Source organism: Paroedura picta, chromosome 15 (genome assembly GCF_049243985.1).
Source record: "Paroedura picta isolate Pp20150507F chromosome 15, Ppicta_v3.0, whole genome shotgun sequence".
Classification (NCBI taxonomy): domain Eukaryota; kingdom Metazoa; phylum Chordata; class Lepidosauria; order Squamata; family Gekkonidae; genus Paroedura; species Paroedura picta.
This window is the reverse complement of record NC_135383.1, coordinates 3,167,667-3,183,594: the sequence shown is the minus strand read 5'-3', so window position 1 is coordinate 3,183,594 and position 15,928 is coordinate 3,167,667. Positions and strand designations below refer to the sequence as shown.

Below are 15,928 nucleotides of genomic sequence, written 5' to 3'. Positions count from 1 at the left end.
GTGCTCCACTTTATCCTCACAACAACCCTAGGAGGTAGGCTAGGCTCAAAGAGTATGAGGACAGCCTAAGGTCACCCAGTTGGTCATTAAATCTTTGATTAGGCTGCTTTCTGCTATAAAAGTGGTATTGAAACAGCTAAGCAGGCCAGTCAATCTGCCACTTAAAGCGGGTGATCCAGCCAGCACCTGTCTCTTCCTTTGCCCGCGGTCCTGCTTGCGGGGAGGAGATGGCGCCTTAGGAGCAAGCCTCTGTGGGAAGCCCACCATGCAGGAAGGGCGCCCGACCACTGACTTGCCTCATGCTGTTTCCCCTCTGCTCGCAAACACGTACTCTCCGCCTTCCAGCGGTAAATAAATCATTAGCCCTTTCTTCCCCTCTGAAATTAATTCTGCATGTTCCGCTTGCGAGCTGGAGAGACAGGATTCCAGATGAGAGACAGCCTAAATTTAGACACTGACAGGCAGCGCATGAGATTCGTCCCACCGCCGCCGGCTCCAGGTACCAAGCGGCACCGTCTCCGGTCACCTTTGCAAGACTGACCTTTTGTGGGCGAGTCTCCACGGGCTGCCTGGAGCAAACCAATCCGGTTTGTGTCAAGAGCAAGCCAGGCCGTTCCAGCGCTGCTGGTTCTCATGCCTCACTGGCTCCCCACGTCAGGCCTTGGCCTGGAGTCACCAAACGAGCTTCAAGGGCAGAGGCAGGATCTGAACTCGGGTCTGCTGCCCGCAAACCTGATTTCCTGCTACAAAAGTCCCTTGGGAAATGTGCAGGTGCCCGTTCAGCACTACGTCCTCGAAATCTGAGCCTGTGCCAGACCGTCACGCATGAAAGATGCCAAATCTGCCACCTTCGTGTCATTTGGTTCGGTGCTCAGGGGATGCTTCAAGGGGGCAGGAAGGAGAGCAGGGAAAGGACAGGACAGGACAGGACAGGGAAGCACAGGGAATCAACTCCAAAGAGCTGCACGCATGAGGGGTTATCTTTGCAGAGACAAGGACATGCCGTGGCCAATCAGGGCCAGGGATTGCCTCTGGGTCCAGTGACTCCAGGCCGATTCCAAAAACATCTCGAGTTTGAATCCACCTGCGGCCGATGACTTGTGGCAATGAGATATTTAACTATTTATGGATGTGCAACCTCTGTTCCCAGAAAAGCACAATTTCCCCATCTCCCCCTGACCTACACCATCCAAGTCACTAACTCACATGCATGTTGCTGGTCCAGTGAAAAAACAAACAGACTCCCACGAGGGGATTAGACCCATTCAAAAGAGAGGTCACTCAGTCGCTAGGAACCACAGTGGGCAAATGGAACCTCCATGTTCAAAGGCATACCTCTGCGTAACTGTTTTCTGAGAGCCAACTCCCTATGCCCTTCGCAGAGCTCCCCGCTCTGCCAGTTCCAATAGGCTGGTGGTCCCTGGCCTGCGGGAAGCTCACCTGGCCTCGACCAGGGCCAGGGCCTTTTCAGTCCTGGCCCCTACTGGACGGAGCTCTTCCGCCAGGTGTTTGGTTGAGGCTGGTTTGGGGGCAAGATCTGGAGCCCCTCTTCTAAAATGTTCTGCCTTACGTCTTTGGCTGGAAACAATGATGGATGGGGGGCGGGGGGGGATTTGATGTCTATTTTATTACTGTTTATTATGTTTTAAATATTGTATTGTTTTTATGTTGAATGAATGAATGAATGAATGAATGAATGAATGAATGAATGAATGAATGAACGTTGTTCACAAGGCGACCATCAGGAGACCACTGCAACTGGGCAAAGCTTTCCAGGACTCCCGTAATGAGCCATTTCCCCAGTAAGGTTTTATGAGGCTCGGCCCCCAAGGCTGCCAGCCTTCCATCCGAGCATCTTCCGCATCGGGAGGGGAAATCCAATGTTGTCCGGGGGAGCTGGGGGAGGGGGGGGGAGAAGCGCATTTTCCTACCTTGGCAACCGCAGCTATCTGCCGAGCTGGATAATTAAACACCCATATTTAAACAAATGAATAGGTAAGAAATGAAATTAAATCCCAATTATCTTCTATCTCTCCCCCCCCACACACCACCCACCCGCCCTTTTTCTTTCCCGAGCAGCTTAACCAAGCGCTCGCCTTGCGTTTCCCTAGTTTCTATGGTGTTATCTCCAATGAGATTTCTGGGGCTAATGCCCGTTTCGCTTTAACGGGTTATTCACTCAATTGAAATCAAATTACTAATAATTTGCAAGCTATCAAGCGGCATGTGCGGCGTCCTAGGGCAGGTGGGATGGAGGGGCTTGGGGGAGGGGGACTCCTTATAAATTACCAGTAATTAAAAAGAAAGGGAGCGTGCAACAAGCAAACAGCCACTGCTGCAGATTCTCTTTCTGCTAGAGCTGACCCCCCCCCACACACACACACACTCCCTTCCTGGGAGGGGCAGTCCACTAGAAAGAGTCTGAGAGAGCCAGTTTGGTGTGGTAGTTAAAGAGCAGTGGGCTCTACTCTGGAGAACTGGGTTCCATACAGCCCGCTGGGTCATCTTGGGCCAGTCCCTGTTCTCTCAGAGCTCTCTCAGCCCCACCTGCTTCACAGGGTGTCTGCTGTAGGGAAAAGGAGGGGAAGGCGACCGTAAGCTCTTTTGAGACTCTGCATAATAATGAAAATGTTTACCAGAAACAGGGGCCTTAGAGAAACAAGAAGCCAAGTTTATCTGGTCCCTATTCGTTTGGATTCCATTCAATGGGAAAAACATAGTAAAGGAAATAAAAATGTCAAGATCAAAGATGAATGGACAGATGCGCTCCCAATGATGGAAACGTGTCACCAGGGTCCACCCAAGCACAGAGGAGTCCTCACAAGTGACCGGCAGTGCAGAATTTGGCTCATAAACCTGAAAAAAATTGTCTTTTTTTTTTTTTGCAATATTATTCTTGGGAAATGTATTTATTGCACTCAGGATAACACTCCTATGATTGGGAAATACTCTGCTCTATATTAACCCAACCACCCATTACTGGAATCTTCAGGTCTGAATCCCTAGAATCATAGAGTGGGAAGGGACCTCCTGGGTCATCTAGTCCAACCCCCTGCACTATGCAGGACACTCACAATCCTATCGCTCATCCAGTGTCACCTGCCACCCCCTTGAGCCTTCACAGAATCAGCCTCTCCATCAGATGGCTACCCAGCCTCTGTTTAGAAATCTCCAAAGATGGAGAACCCCCACCACCTCCCGAGGAAGCCTGTTTCACTGAGAAACCACTCTGACTGTCAGGAACTTCTTCTCCCTGCTTTCTGTCCAGTGAGCCACACTGGGTTCTCTTGCCAATGGAGGGGGGAAATCCCACAGGCTAGCCCCATCCACCCAGGCTGCCAGAGGGTTCCAGCGACCACAACTGCCAACTCTTTCACTTAGAAAATCCCCGGGGATTCATGTGCGCCGTCTGAAAAGGGCAAGGACTGAGGAAGGGCGCTGTGCCGCCCAAAAGCTTATATACCTTGAATAAAACACTTCAAGGTGTTGCTGGACTCAGACTCAGCTCTGCTGCTTCAGACCGACACGGCGACCCACTGCAATCGGACTCAGAAGGGCGTCGTTTGAAGCAGGAGTGCAGCAGGGATGTGGCCACACAGAGTCTGTCTTCTGGGGCGGCTCTTTCCGCCAGGGGAATCCCTCTCTGCTCATCTGGAGGTCAGCCGTCATTCCAGGAGAACTCCAGGCCCCATCTGGAGGCTGGCAACCCTACCGGCTGCAACGAGAACAAGCATCTCATGCTCTAAATCACGGCGGTGCCTTGCTAGGAAAGGAGCTGCTGAAGAGAAGGGTCTTCAGGTTTTCGCACTGCGTCCAAAGACCATTTGGCCAGTGGCAGGAGTGGAAGAAAATGCGCATACGGACGGTGGGGGATAGCGCCTCTCCAGAAGCACTTTTGACTCTCTCAGCATCCCCTTAGCTCCACCCTTCAGCTTTCGCCCCTGCAGTGAGCCATGGGGCCTTTCCTGGTTCAGGGCTGTGTCTTTCCACCCCAGGCTACGCTTGGGCACTTTTGCACAGCCCCTTCCCCTCCCTCTTCTCCGCTCCCAGGCAGGAGGGGTCTCTCTCTTCCTCCCCCCCCCCTCGCAGTTCCGCAGCACAATAAAGTAGCCATTTCCTCTCAACTATCAAATCTAAGTCCTCATTAGCCCGGCTGCCGCTTCCTGGCACTCTGGATCAAATCCAGGGCTCGTTTCCCAGACGGATCTTAAATGTATTTTATTTATTCGGGTGACAGTCATGATTATGAAGTGGCGGCAGGAGCAGGCAGCTGTGCTGGGGGAGGAAGTCAGCGGGGGGCGGGGGCGGGGGCGGGGGCGGGGGGAGTCACGCAGAGCCGAGCTGGCACTGTGCGCGGAGCAACGCTGGTTCAGAGCGCATTGCCCCGGGAAACTGCCGGGCAGGCCTGATCCGGCCTCCAGAGCCCACCTAGAACGCGCAGGCCGCTACTCTCCTGGTGTCCCCCCTCTTGCATCCTTCCCATTGCACGCACATGAGCGTTACGCACCCCAGCGCAGAAAGTCGGTCCCGAGGTTGTTTTTGTCTGCTCCAGGGGTAGTCAAACTGCGGCCCTCCAGATGTCCATGGACTACAATTCCCATGAGCCCCTGCCAGCCACAGTTTGACTACCCCTGGCGTAGGTGCCAGGAGGGAGTCGTCTTGGGGGAGGGGGAGGCTGTCAGGGGCTTGAACTCCAATCAATTAGGGAGTCAAAGAGCAGGCGGCCGCCAAGAGGCGTCAGAAATGGCTTTCCACTTAAGGGCTCGGGGACGCGTCTGACAGTCTGACAGCGCCGGGCCATTAAAGCCTTCAGCGGAGGCCGGCAATTTTGCTATTAGAAGATGGAAGCCTGCTAAGAGCGGCTGGAGGCGAAAGGGAAAGGAGATGGGGCTGGGGGGCTGGGGGGTGGAGACAGAAGACGCCAGGAGTCACCTTCCTCTTCCTCTCCCGGGTTCTTCCTCCCACTGAACCCCAGGGACGCTGGGAACATCAGTCAAAACAGGCTGGCGGAACGAGGGGAATTCTAAAAGGTATCTTTGACCCTCCCTTGACCCCATCCATCAATCTTTCCTCCTTGCCCCAGCCTCTTCCTCCGACTACCGCAGGCTGAGGAAGTTCTCTGTCGCCCTGTGGACAGTGGCCGACACCCCACAACACATAGAAGCAGACTGCAAGGGTACAGGTTTCTCCAGCAGCCTGGGAAAGGCAGCCTCCCTGCAACCCTTGGCCTCCTGCCTCTCCCGGCCCACCCCGTCCCAGGCACCAGGAGACCTAGGCTTGCCCACTTCGGCACTCACCCTGCACCTCCACTTCCTCTCTCTTTGCTCCACTTCCGATCTGCCAGTCCTGCTTCCTATCGAAGCTCACCAGCCTCACAGCAACCCTGCCTCTGCCCTGCCCTCCTTTCCTGGTCTGGCCACAGCCCTTCCTCCGAGCCCCCGAGCCCCCAGCACTCCTCTGACATTTCAATTATCTCGCACAAGCTGCAGTGTTTGTCAACATTCTTTTACTGACAGTTTCCATAAAGGTAAGAGGGGAAAGGCCACAGACCCCTCCGGAGCTCCCGCAGACCCCTGGTTGGGAATCCCTGCCTTATGGGGTAATTATAAGTCAGTCGCAAGTTGGCAGGACTTTCTATCCATGAACAGCAAGGGGAAGGGGCTGAACTTTCCAGCTAATTAGCCCATGCCATTACTCAGATGCAATTATTCAGAGTTCTCAGCTTGGATCTCAGTGAAATGTTTGGCTATTCTCCCTCCTTCCAGCACTGCAAGGGTACTAAAATATGCTCAGCCCGGGGGCCCTCTGCACAGTTCCCTAGCATGCCTCTGCACAGGTGGTGAAGGAGAACGTGCATTTCTCAGCCTTGCCCTTCCAGTCAATAAATAGCTGCAAGGGCCCATGGCCACAGGCACGGATAGATCACGTTATAGATGTGTTTTGGTTGGTTGGTTGGGGGGGGCTGCTTCTCCCCCCCCCCGCTCCCAAGATCTCTGCTGCCGTAACCCAGCAAAGGATCAGGAAAATGGCTCATCTGCTCATAAGCATAAGCAACACAGATATAAAAGCACAAGAAAAGCAATTACACGCTTCTGCTCTCTGCTCCTTGGTTTTTATAGGGCTGGTCTCAGGATCTGAGGAGCTCAGAGTATTAGCGAGCGCGGGACAAAGACAGCTAAGAATAGCTGCGAAGAGACAAGCTTGGGCGGGTTGGAGGGCAAACATGACAGACATGCCCATTGCCTGGCAGGGGCACGATCTAAATATGTAGCGCCAGCCAGCATGGTGTAGGAAAGGGAGCGCACAACAAGGGCTGGGGAAACTCTGGCTCAAATTGCCACTCTGCCATACTGCTAATCGATAATGAGCCTAGCCTACCTCGCAGGGGCATTGTGAGGATAAAAATGGGGTGCTTTTTCAACCTCTTGGGAGAAAAGGCAGGGTCAAAATACAATGGGCAGAGAGATGGAATCCAGACTGCCAGCAGACTGAACTATTTGAGAGACTTTCCACCATCAAAAAGGACCTTTCACCTTCCTTTCAAGATTTGTACTGGCTGTCAACATTCTATTGCTGACTATTCAGCTGCACTTCCCCTCCCCGCAGGTAGTTTGAATATTTATGACTATTAAATGATGTCACAACAGTCATGATGGGTCCAAGACTTCATTGAATCTACCGTTCCCTAAACAGCACAAAGAGTGAAGTTATGGTGGAACTATGTTATTGATTAAGCCATGTTTTTGATAGGTGTGGATTTTGTATTCGGTCATTTTCAGCTATCGGTCCAGTTGATACCTCGTTACTAAAGTGAAGACGCTTTTAACATACTGGGATTTAATGGGGCTCAATCCAGATTAAACTTCCCGCTAACAGAAAGGGTGGAGTAATTTCCTCTACTCTTCTCCTGATTTGCCTCTCATGAGGGTTCCTGTTCCCCAGAAGAAGCATTTCATGAAGATCAGAAGAGTATAGTGAGCCGAAATCAGAAGAGTATGGGAGGCCGAAATATTTTGTTCCACTACATAACCCCGACGCTAACAGGACGGATTCATAATATCACACACGTGCGCACACCTTAATTCAGAGAAACGAAAAATTCTAGCTTTGCCCTGTTCACAAGTATTGAGAAGTCGAAAATCGAAATCAAAATGGCACAAATACATTAAATTCTTGTTTCTTTTCAAATGGATATATTTCTAATTTTCAACTTATCGAGATCCAATAATTTCCAGCAACCAAAACGGGTTCCGGGAATTCTTATCCCGCTTTCTATGTCTCTTCTTCAGGGACTGCCAGACAATATCTTCGTGAGTATTACATGACATCACAGCAGCTCAGCCAATGATATGCAGCCCTCCTTTCAGGCTCAAACGGCTTCCCATCATACTACGATCTACACCGGGGGTAGTCAAACTGCGGCCCTCCAGAGGTCCATGGACTACAATTCCCATGAGCCCCTGCCAGCATTCGCTGGCAGGGGCTCATGGGAATTGTAGTCCATGGACCTCTGGAGGGCCGCAGTTTGACTACCCCTGATCTACACAGTTTTAATTCTTCAGGACGGGGTGGGAGGATTACCTTCTTTTCATGATACGAATATGCAAATCTTCCTCTTGCTTGACATCGGGGTGGTGACCGTTGACCTTGTCGCTCTCTTCGCTGTCGTCGCTGTGCGAAAAAATGGAGGGCTGCTCTTTCTTTGGGGTCCGGGTGGGGGGCAAGGGGATCGTCCTCTTCTCAGCCAAGCGCCCCCGGTTCTGCATGATGGGAGGGAGTCGGGACCCAAGCGAGAGGCGGAGGGCAAAAAAAGAAGGGAAGACCGATTAGGCAGCAGCCAAGAACTTGCTCACAGACTTTTACAACAGAAAACTTTCTTTTTACTTTTGTAGGGGGGGGGAGTCTGCTGGTGTTCCTGCAATACTTATGCTTCCTCTTGGGATATGGGCAGAAAGAAAACAAGGGGGGAAATGCACCTGCAGGCAGGAGTGGCAGCTGTGCAGGTAAAAAGGAGTACCCTCCCCATCCACCACTTTCTGCCCTGAACAAGGATCGTCTTCACCCAGATGTTTCTGCCTGGGAATTGAGAGCACTAGGAGAGACCCTTGCTGACCGTCACTCACTTGATGGGTGGAGGGAGCCTTTCCCTAAGGAAGGTGCCTCTGCCCCCCCCCCTTCAGTCTTTGGAAGGAAGCTGATGATGGACTCCATTCCATTGTTTACTAGCAGTTCAAAACTGTGATTTACAATGCTTTGCTTTGAGGTTTTTAATGTCTTTTATCTATGCTATAAGCCCCTTGAGCTCCACATGGGAGGAAAGGTGTCTAATAAACCTTCCCTGCTCAGTCTTTACATTTTGTACCTTCTTCAGCAGTCACAGAGTGCCAAACCCCTGCACATCTGACTCTGCATCGTCAGGCACGATCTAGCGCGCATAACTGAGCCAACTATAAAGGGCGTCCAGCAGAGGGCACTGGAGGACTTGTCTATTTAGCATAGGTAGGGTAGGAACTTCCTGATGGTTTTCAAATAATCTCTTCTAGCATCCTGATTGGCTCAACAGGAGACTTCCTGCTTTTTGAGCACATTTCCTCTCTGCTTGCCCCCACAACAGCAGTTGAACAACAAATGACTGCAGACAGTTAGGTCTCTCTCTCTCTCTCTTTCTTAACATAGCTGTTTCTCTTAGTGAATAAAAACTATTTTATTCTTTTAGCCGCCTGGTGCTCCACCCTCTCTGCATATTCAAACTTTGCAAACAGACAGGGCAAAGCTCCTGCTGCAGGGCTGAACCACGGCAAGTAGCTACACCTGTGCCTGATCCCTCCGGCCACCAACGGCCTAACGCCCACCTGGCCTTCCACCACCGGGTATTGCTGGGCACCTTTTCGGTTAAAAGTCGCCCCTTTATTGTATCAATCAGAGCTGGCGGCGAGCGAATTCCCAACAGGAGGCCACTGCGGTTCTTGCTGGAGTGTGGCTTCACAAGCTAAGGGGAACGGCTGCTTGCTCAGATCATAAAAGCCATCTAAGGGCCATTACGGTACCTAAGAGCAGTTACCCCCGTCTCAGTGGCCGCCCAGGGACTCATCAACTCTAACAAGAGAGCGAGAGAGGAACGGCGGCAGAGCTAAGAGGGGACCGACCCAGCTAGGAACTATCCAGGGCCCCCTGATCACAATAGCAGGGAGCGAACTCAGAAATCACCAAGCGTGGATTCGTTCTCCCTTGCCCTTTCTAACATACGGAGCCATACAGTCAGGGCGGTTTCCCTGCCCTTTCAGCACAAGCTAGTATTGTAGTGATGTGCAGCAACCAGAATCGGCAAGGGGAGGGCCATTCACCCTTCCTTTTCCAAGCAGTGTCCTATTTCAGCATTAAAATACGTCAACATCTCCATTGCCGAGGTGGAGTTTTTGTGCGTAACCCACTGCACCCATTGAGATTACTGGACCAAGTGGCTACTGGGAGGCGAGTGGGCAGGTAGCCAATGGCCAGCAGTTATTCCGGACTGACGCAACAAAACGCATGGGTGTGACTGAGTGCGTGCAATATTGTAGGGATGGGCGGTAATGTTTCCATTTTTGTGTCTTTAAAGGGCATCATTCACTGTCATTAAACCCGTCAGGGCCTCCATCTGCTTTCGTTTCTATTGTTCTACGAGAAACGCGTTTGGAAAAAACTCTTACAAAATTTGCTGTTTGCTATCATGCATAACAGTGGAACAGCCTTTGAATATGAATACTTAAGAAACAACTAGCCACTTCCACAGCTGTATAAAGTTAGACCTCACCAAGCTACTGATCCAACAACGGTAGAAAGCCACAGGGGATAAAATCCTAAACACAATTCTCTTCTGTTGTGAGATCTACTTGATTTTGATGACTGGAAAGCTTCCCTGTCAGTTTCATACCTCCTCATCTTCTGACTCCCCACCCCTCTGATCTTGATGATGAACTCTCTAACTCAGGGGTCCTAACAAGGTATCAGTGGGCACTATGGCACCCGCTGGCTGAAGCCCTTCTTGGTGCTTGCCAAGGGTCTTTAGACAGTAGGTGAGGCCAGGAAGGCTGCTGCCTGCAAGGCTTCTGATCAGCAACAGGAGATATGATTGGCTGCACAGATCCTTGAAAACGTTGATGAGGCAGCCAGCAACTGGCACTACAGCACAAACCACGTGACTGAAGGCAAGCTGCAGGAGCCATTTAGCACCTGGCTCTGCCTCTTATGGCAGCCATTTTGTGTCAGCCATTTTGTGTCTGCGCCCACCATATTGTATCAGAATTCCAAAGGTGCCCTCAGGCACCCCAAAAAGTTGAGAACCACTATTCTAACTAGACTGCTAGGCATTAACGATACAAACAAAATTTAACTGAGTTTTAATTCATACGGAAATGAATTAACCTCCCTGCAGACCTTTGTAGGACTATAACTTCTTTGGTCGAGCCCTTTGATGTCCCTCTCCTAAAATTCCAGACCAAGTCTGCCATGCACTTAATAACCGTTAATTTTTATTTACGTGTAAAAACCACCCCAATAGTTTTAGAAGAATGTTAGTGGAGTGTAATAAATATGCAATAGAGACCTGAAGCCAAAATGCGAAATCAATACGTGAAATTCAGCACCCGCCCCAAAACTTGAATGCACAGTGAACATTCTACTGCTGACACACCTCACATGATAATAATTTGGAAAGCTTTATGACATCACAACTCCCCAGCCAACCGCTGGGAAGACGGCAGATAAAAGGCAGTGGATAATTTTAAGGCGAATCTAAGAGGATAGGACCAAATATGCTCATGTTCACCCACCCACCCCTTCCAAAATGATCAAGGAGGGGCCTGGAGGGGGTGGGAAGGGGAGGGGCCCTGGGTGGGCACGTGCACGGCTATGCTTCCCAACCATATTCTGCACGATTGCGCCACTTCTGGGGTTCCTTGAAGCCTGAAGAATGTTTAGGGGGTCTCTCAAGGGCAAACAAGTTGAGAAAGCCTGGTCTATGGGCATAAAAGGGGTAGTCAAACTGCGGCCCTCCAGAGGTCCATGGACTACAATTCCCATGAGCCCCCCTGCCAGCAACTTGTAGTCCATGGTAGTCAAACTGCGGCCCTCCAGATGTCCATGGACTACAAATCCCATGAGCCCCTGCCGGCCGGCAGGGGCTCATGGGATTTGTAGTCCATGGACATCTGGAGGGCCACAGTTTGACTACCCCTGGTTTATACTCTCTGGCTAGTAAAAGGTTAGATCCTGATTTAGACCGGTTCTCTTCTTTGCAGGGACCAACACGGCAATGTGCTGCTCGAGGAGGATCCTGCCTGGGAAAACCATTAGTGAACCCCCACCCCAACCCCGGCCTGTGTGAAAAAATAAACCGTATTTTAAGAAAGCGTCATAACTCCATCCACTTCCAGCACAAACACGGGATCAGCTCAGAGGAAATCCCAGCAGATGTTTATAACCCTTGTAAATAGGGCTGTATCATTGTGTATTTAAACGCACACACACACACACACACACACACACACCGTCCTAGATCTTCTGGGCTGTGCGTATGTGTGGTTATTTTCAAGGAAACCTTGGCTCTGCAGCACATTTCTCAACTGGTGTGAAAAGAAAACAGGACTTCGGTTTCTTCCAAAGGAGAGGTGCTGCAGTTCGTTCCTTCTTGGCCGGCATTCCAGCCAGCTTTCCTTGGTCTCTGATGGGGAACCTCTGAGCCTAGGGGGAGAAATGCACTTTGCACGCGGTCGGAGGTGCTTGGTCCTGCATCCCTGCTGGTATTTACCACCAGCCAGAGCCTGGCATTTAAAAACGGCCCTTGATACGCCCTGCCTGAGGTCACCTCTCATGCAAATAGGAACCGGCTTCCTTCCTTCCTTCCTTTGCAGTAGATAGAGAGATAAATAGCTAACACATGAGACACGGAACAAGAGAGAGACGGAGGGAGAGCAGGAACCAAATGCACCAGTAATGGGAGGCAGCTGGGGCCTGTCCGTATCCTGCCAGCTTGAAGCCACCCAGCTTTACAGTTGCCAACCTCCAGGCGATGACTGGAGAACTCCAGCTTGTACAACTGATATCCACGTGAGAGAGATTCAGGGCACCTGGAGAAAAGGGTCACTTTGCCAGTGGGTCCCCCCCCCTTAAAAAGGCGCCCAATTAAAATGCCAGCCAGTAGCAACCTTCAGCATCCTCTTGCAGTACTCCATGGTCAGCCCTGGCTGCCTGCCACCTGCCCTTGGACCAAGCCCACATAGAGATTGCCTCCAAGACTGGCAGCTTGTTTGTTGCCCTGGGACTGGCCAGGCACCGGGCCTCCCCCCCAGGCCTGTTGAACCGAGCAGCTTCTCCTGTTGGGCACAAGCTCCAGGGTCACTCCTTGGAGGAAAGGCGGAAAGTACAATTATACCGTTGCACGTTAGGGGAAGTGTCTACAAATTGCAACCGTGGAAGTCATCAGCTAGGGAAGACGGTGACTCCTCCCAAACAGGGGGAAATCGTATCCCCCTCCCACCCATCCCCCTCCCCACCTGGTGGAAATCAACAGTTGATCCCCACCCCTGGAGCAGAGCTCCCCCGAAAACGCAGCTGACAAAGGGAAGGACGGCTCCGAACAGCCAGTTGGGGTCAGCCAAGACACCCGGCACGCCCTCCCAGCCCCAGCCTTCTGTCACTGCTCCGGGGAGCCCCCGCCGGCCCCTCCAACAAAGCCCAATGCCAAGTTATTCAGCAGCACAACAAAGAGCCGAGTGGGGGGGCCCTGCAGCTGCAGCCCGGGGTGGGCGGGCGGGGAGTAGGGCGCGGAAGGAGCAGGGCCTCGCAAAGATTCCCTCTTCTCCTCCCAGAGAAGGTCAAAGCGCCTCAACGCCCTGCCTGCGGGTGATGTCATCCGGCTGCCAGGAGAGCAGAGGAGAAGGGGCTGCTTCCACGCGGCTCCCCGGTGGGCGTTTAATGGATCCCAGCGATGCTCTAGGGCAGGGGCAGTCAAACTGCGGCCCTCCAGATGTCCTTGGACTACAATTCCCATGAGACCCTGCCAGCGAATGCAGCGAATGGACATCTGGAGGGCCGCAGTTTGACTACCCCTGCTCTAGGAGTAGCAAGGCAGGACTGTCAACATCAAGGCCCCGGAGAGAGAGGCTCCGGAGAGGCCAAAAGCTGGGCACTTGGCTTCGTGGTCTGACCAGCCCTGGGGGGGAATCAGGAGTTATGCGTTCCCCAGGGCTAGAACCCACATCTTGTCCCCACCCAAAACACACCCAGAACCTTCAAAGAGGAAACCGCCAAGTCCAGGCTGCGTTTCCATGCTCTTATTGACCCGGACGTTTGGTTGGGCTCCAAGAACACGGAATCCGCGTCTGGGGAAAGACAAGGAAAGGCCAAGGGAGGTTTTAATTAAGGAACTACGCAGGCTAGAAGGAGGCCAAGTCTTCCGCAGCGCTCTGCCCTTCCTCCCTAGTTCCTCCTGTCTGAACGGCAGCTGCGATTGCCGAAAGGGCCCCGCCAGGTTCCCCCCATAAGCCGCCGTCTCTCCCCCAGGCCTTCATTACGCCTCCCGGGCCGGCACCTCCACACCGCTGATTGTTTCGAGAGCAAATCCAGGGCCGCCGCCTCAGTTCCCCGACGCTTAACCAGCTCTGCTATTAAAACGGGGGCCGCTGATAAAACAACCTTCCGGGGCCTCGTCTCGGAGCCCGCGCTGCCGACGCTCGAGTAATGAGCAAATGAATAAAAGAACAGCCGGCTCCCGGCAGCTTTGCCCGCCGAACGCATTTTGCTCATCACCTGTCAGAAGCAGCCTCGTCCTTCGCCAGATTGCTAATGCGCCTCGCCCATCACGCTGGTGGTGATCTGCCTCGCGGTGGCTCTCGTGAAACCACAAGGGCAGGAAACTGGGCGGGCTGTCCCGTTAGGCGGCCAGGTCGTCCGCGGCCACTGCTGGGGGGTGGGGGTGCCAGATCCAGGTTGGGAAACACCTGGGGATTTGGGGATGGAGCCTGGGGAGAACTGGGACAAGTCCACCGAGTCCGCCCTCTGTAAAAGCGTCTGTTTCCTCCAGGGGAATTGTAGTCTGGAGAGGAGTGCTGGGGATCCCCCCGTCCCACCTGGAGGCTAGCATCCCTTTGCATGGTTGCAGGACCCAGAGAGGAGAAGGGGCACCCTCATTCTCAAAACAAAGAAACGCTGCTTCCGGGAGTCACAGAGGAGGGAGTAACCCCAGCCCTGCTTGTCCTTGCATCTGAGGTACGTCCCAGCCTGAAAGGGACCCCACAAGCAACAGGGCCTAAAGGGAGGGAACGGATGGGAAGGGCGAGAGGAGAAGAAAACAAAAGGAGAAGAGAGAGTGAGCAGGAAGATTGCATCCAACTCATGCCACAGGCTGAAGGCTCTGATTATGAGCCACTTAGCCCTCTCCCTTCCCCAGCCCTCAGGTCCATGAGTGTGTCTGTCTTAAGTACTGTCAAGTTAACTTCTGCCCTACGTTGGCCCCATGCTGGCCCTATGCATTCGTGTCCTCGGAAAAGTCCTCTTGCTAACGGCCTGGTTCAGGTCTTGCAGTTGGAAGGCCTCGGCCTCCTTTAGAGAGTCAACCCGTCTCCTCGTCTTCCTCTTTTCCTGCAGCCTTTCCTGGGATGTCTGTAATTCCGGCGAGTCTTGTCTTCTCATCGTGTGTCCAAAGAACGATCATCTCAGTTTAGTTCTTTGAGCTTTTAGGGAGGGTCCAGGCTTGAGCGGATCTAGAACCCACTGGCTTGTATTTCCGCCTCTTCACAGCAGCCCTGAAGCCCTTCCCCGGCACCACACCAGCTTCCTTCCTGCCACCTTTCTTCCACCACAGGCGCATGGCCCACAATGAGATGTGCCACTCTCCCAACTGAGGCAGAAATCTGTTGCCTTTATCGCCAGTCGGCTCTTTCAGCACTACCCCTACTAAAATATTTGCGAGGTATCGTTTCGGAGGCCGCTCTGTTCGCATTCTAAGGCGGCCCATTGATTGATTTGCCGAAATGGGAACCGGCCGCTGATTGACAGATCTGCAGCCAGCCCCAGAATTTAAATGTTCTCCGGGCTGAACCAAAGGCAGAAATGCGAGAGAGGCCTAGGGGGGAAGGAAAGGCACACAACCTGGAGAAGCAATTTGAGGCGAGCCGAAAAACCGGGTCAAGAAGTCAAGCATCTTCTCCCAGGGAGAGCTGCACGACTTGGGCAGAGAAAACAAACGAACCCTCCCACACGGCAGGGGGGAAGGGGGGCACGTTCAGCAGGAAGCACTAAAGCTGTCTCCCAGCTGTGATTCAGACACGATCATTGGCTCAGGTATGTCCTAACGCACACACATGTACACAAAAGTACCACAACTTATCTTACCACTGTAGACCAAAAGACACCCCCACACCTGGCTTCGGTCACTCTTCAGCTGGGCAGCAGCTTTGGGGGGCTAAATTCTGAATCAGTCCCTGGAGAAAATGGCTGCTTTAGAGGGGGGACTCGATGGCATTATACCCCACTTTAGAGGGGGGACTCGATGGCATTATACCCCACTTTAGAGGGGGGACTCGATGGCATTATACCACACTCCCCCCCTCCCACTCCCTCAAAATATCTTCGTATTTCCCAACCCGGAACAGACCCCCAGGCTCCCCTCTTCCAGTGTGAAGCACATGCAACCCTGGGCCACATCCACGTGGAACTGCGTTTCAACATAATGCTCTTTGGCACGCCTCCCTCCTTCATGCAGACAGACAAAGCCATTATGGCAAAACCAGCCTTTGGGCTTCCAGATCGTGCTCCGGAAAAAAGGGAGGCGGGAAGGTCCTGGCACTCCGTCGGCCTTCCCTTGGCGCAACCATGCTGTGTTTTCCTGCAGCCCAGGGGGTTCCCGTAAATCCCACGGCGGGGAAATTCCAGATAAAAGTTCTTATTT

At 52.7% G+C, this 15,928-nt stretch overlaps 1 protein-coding gene across 1 annotated transcript in view; it reads right to left on the bottom strand.

Moving 5' to 3' along the window:
- SAMD11 (sterile alpha motif domain containing 11) overlaps positions 1-15,928 on the bottom strand; it is a 106,321-nt gene that overhangs the window by 65,429 nt on the left and 24,964 nt on the right. The window contains 1 exon segment of the mRNA XM_077312596.1: positions 7,582-7,760. Coding sequence (XP_077168711.1) covers positions 7,582-7,760 — 179 coding nt within the window.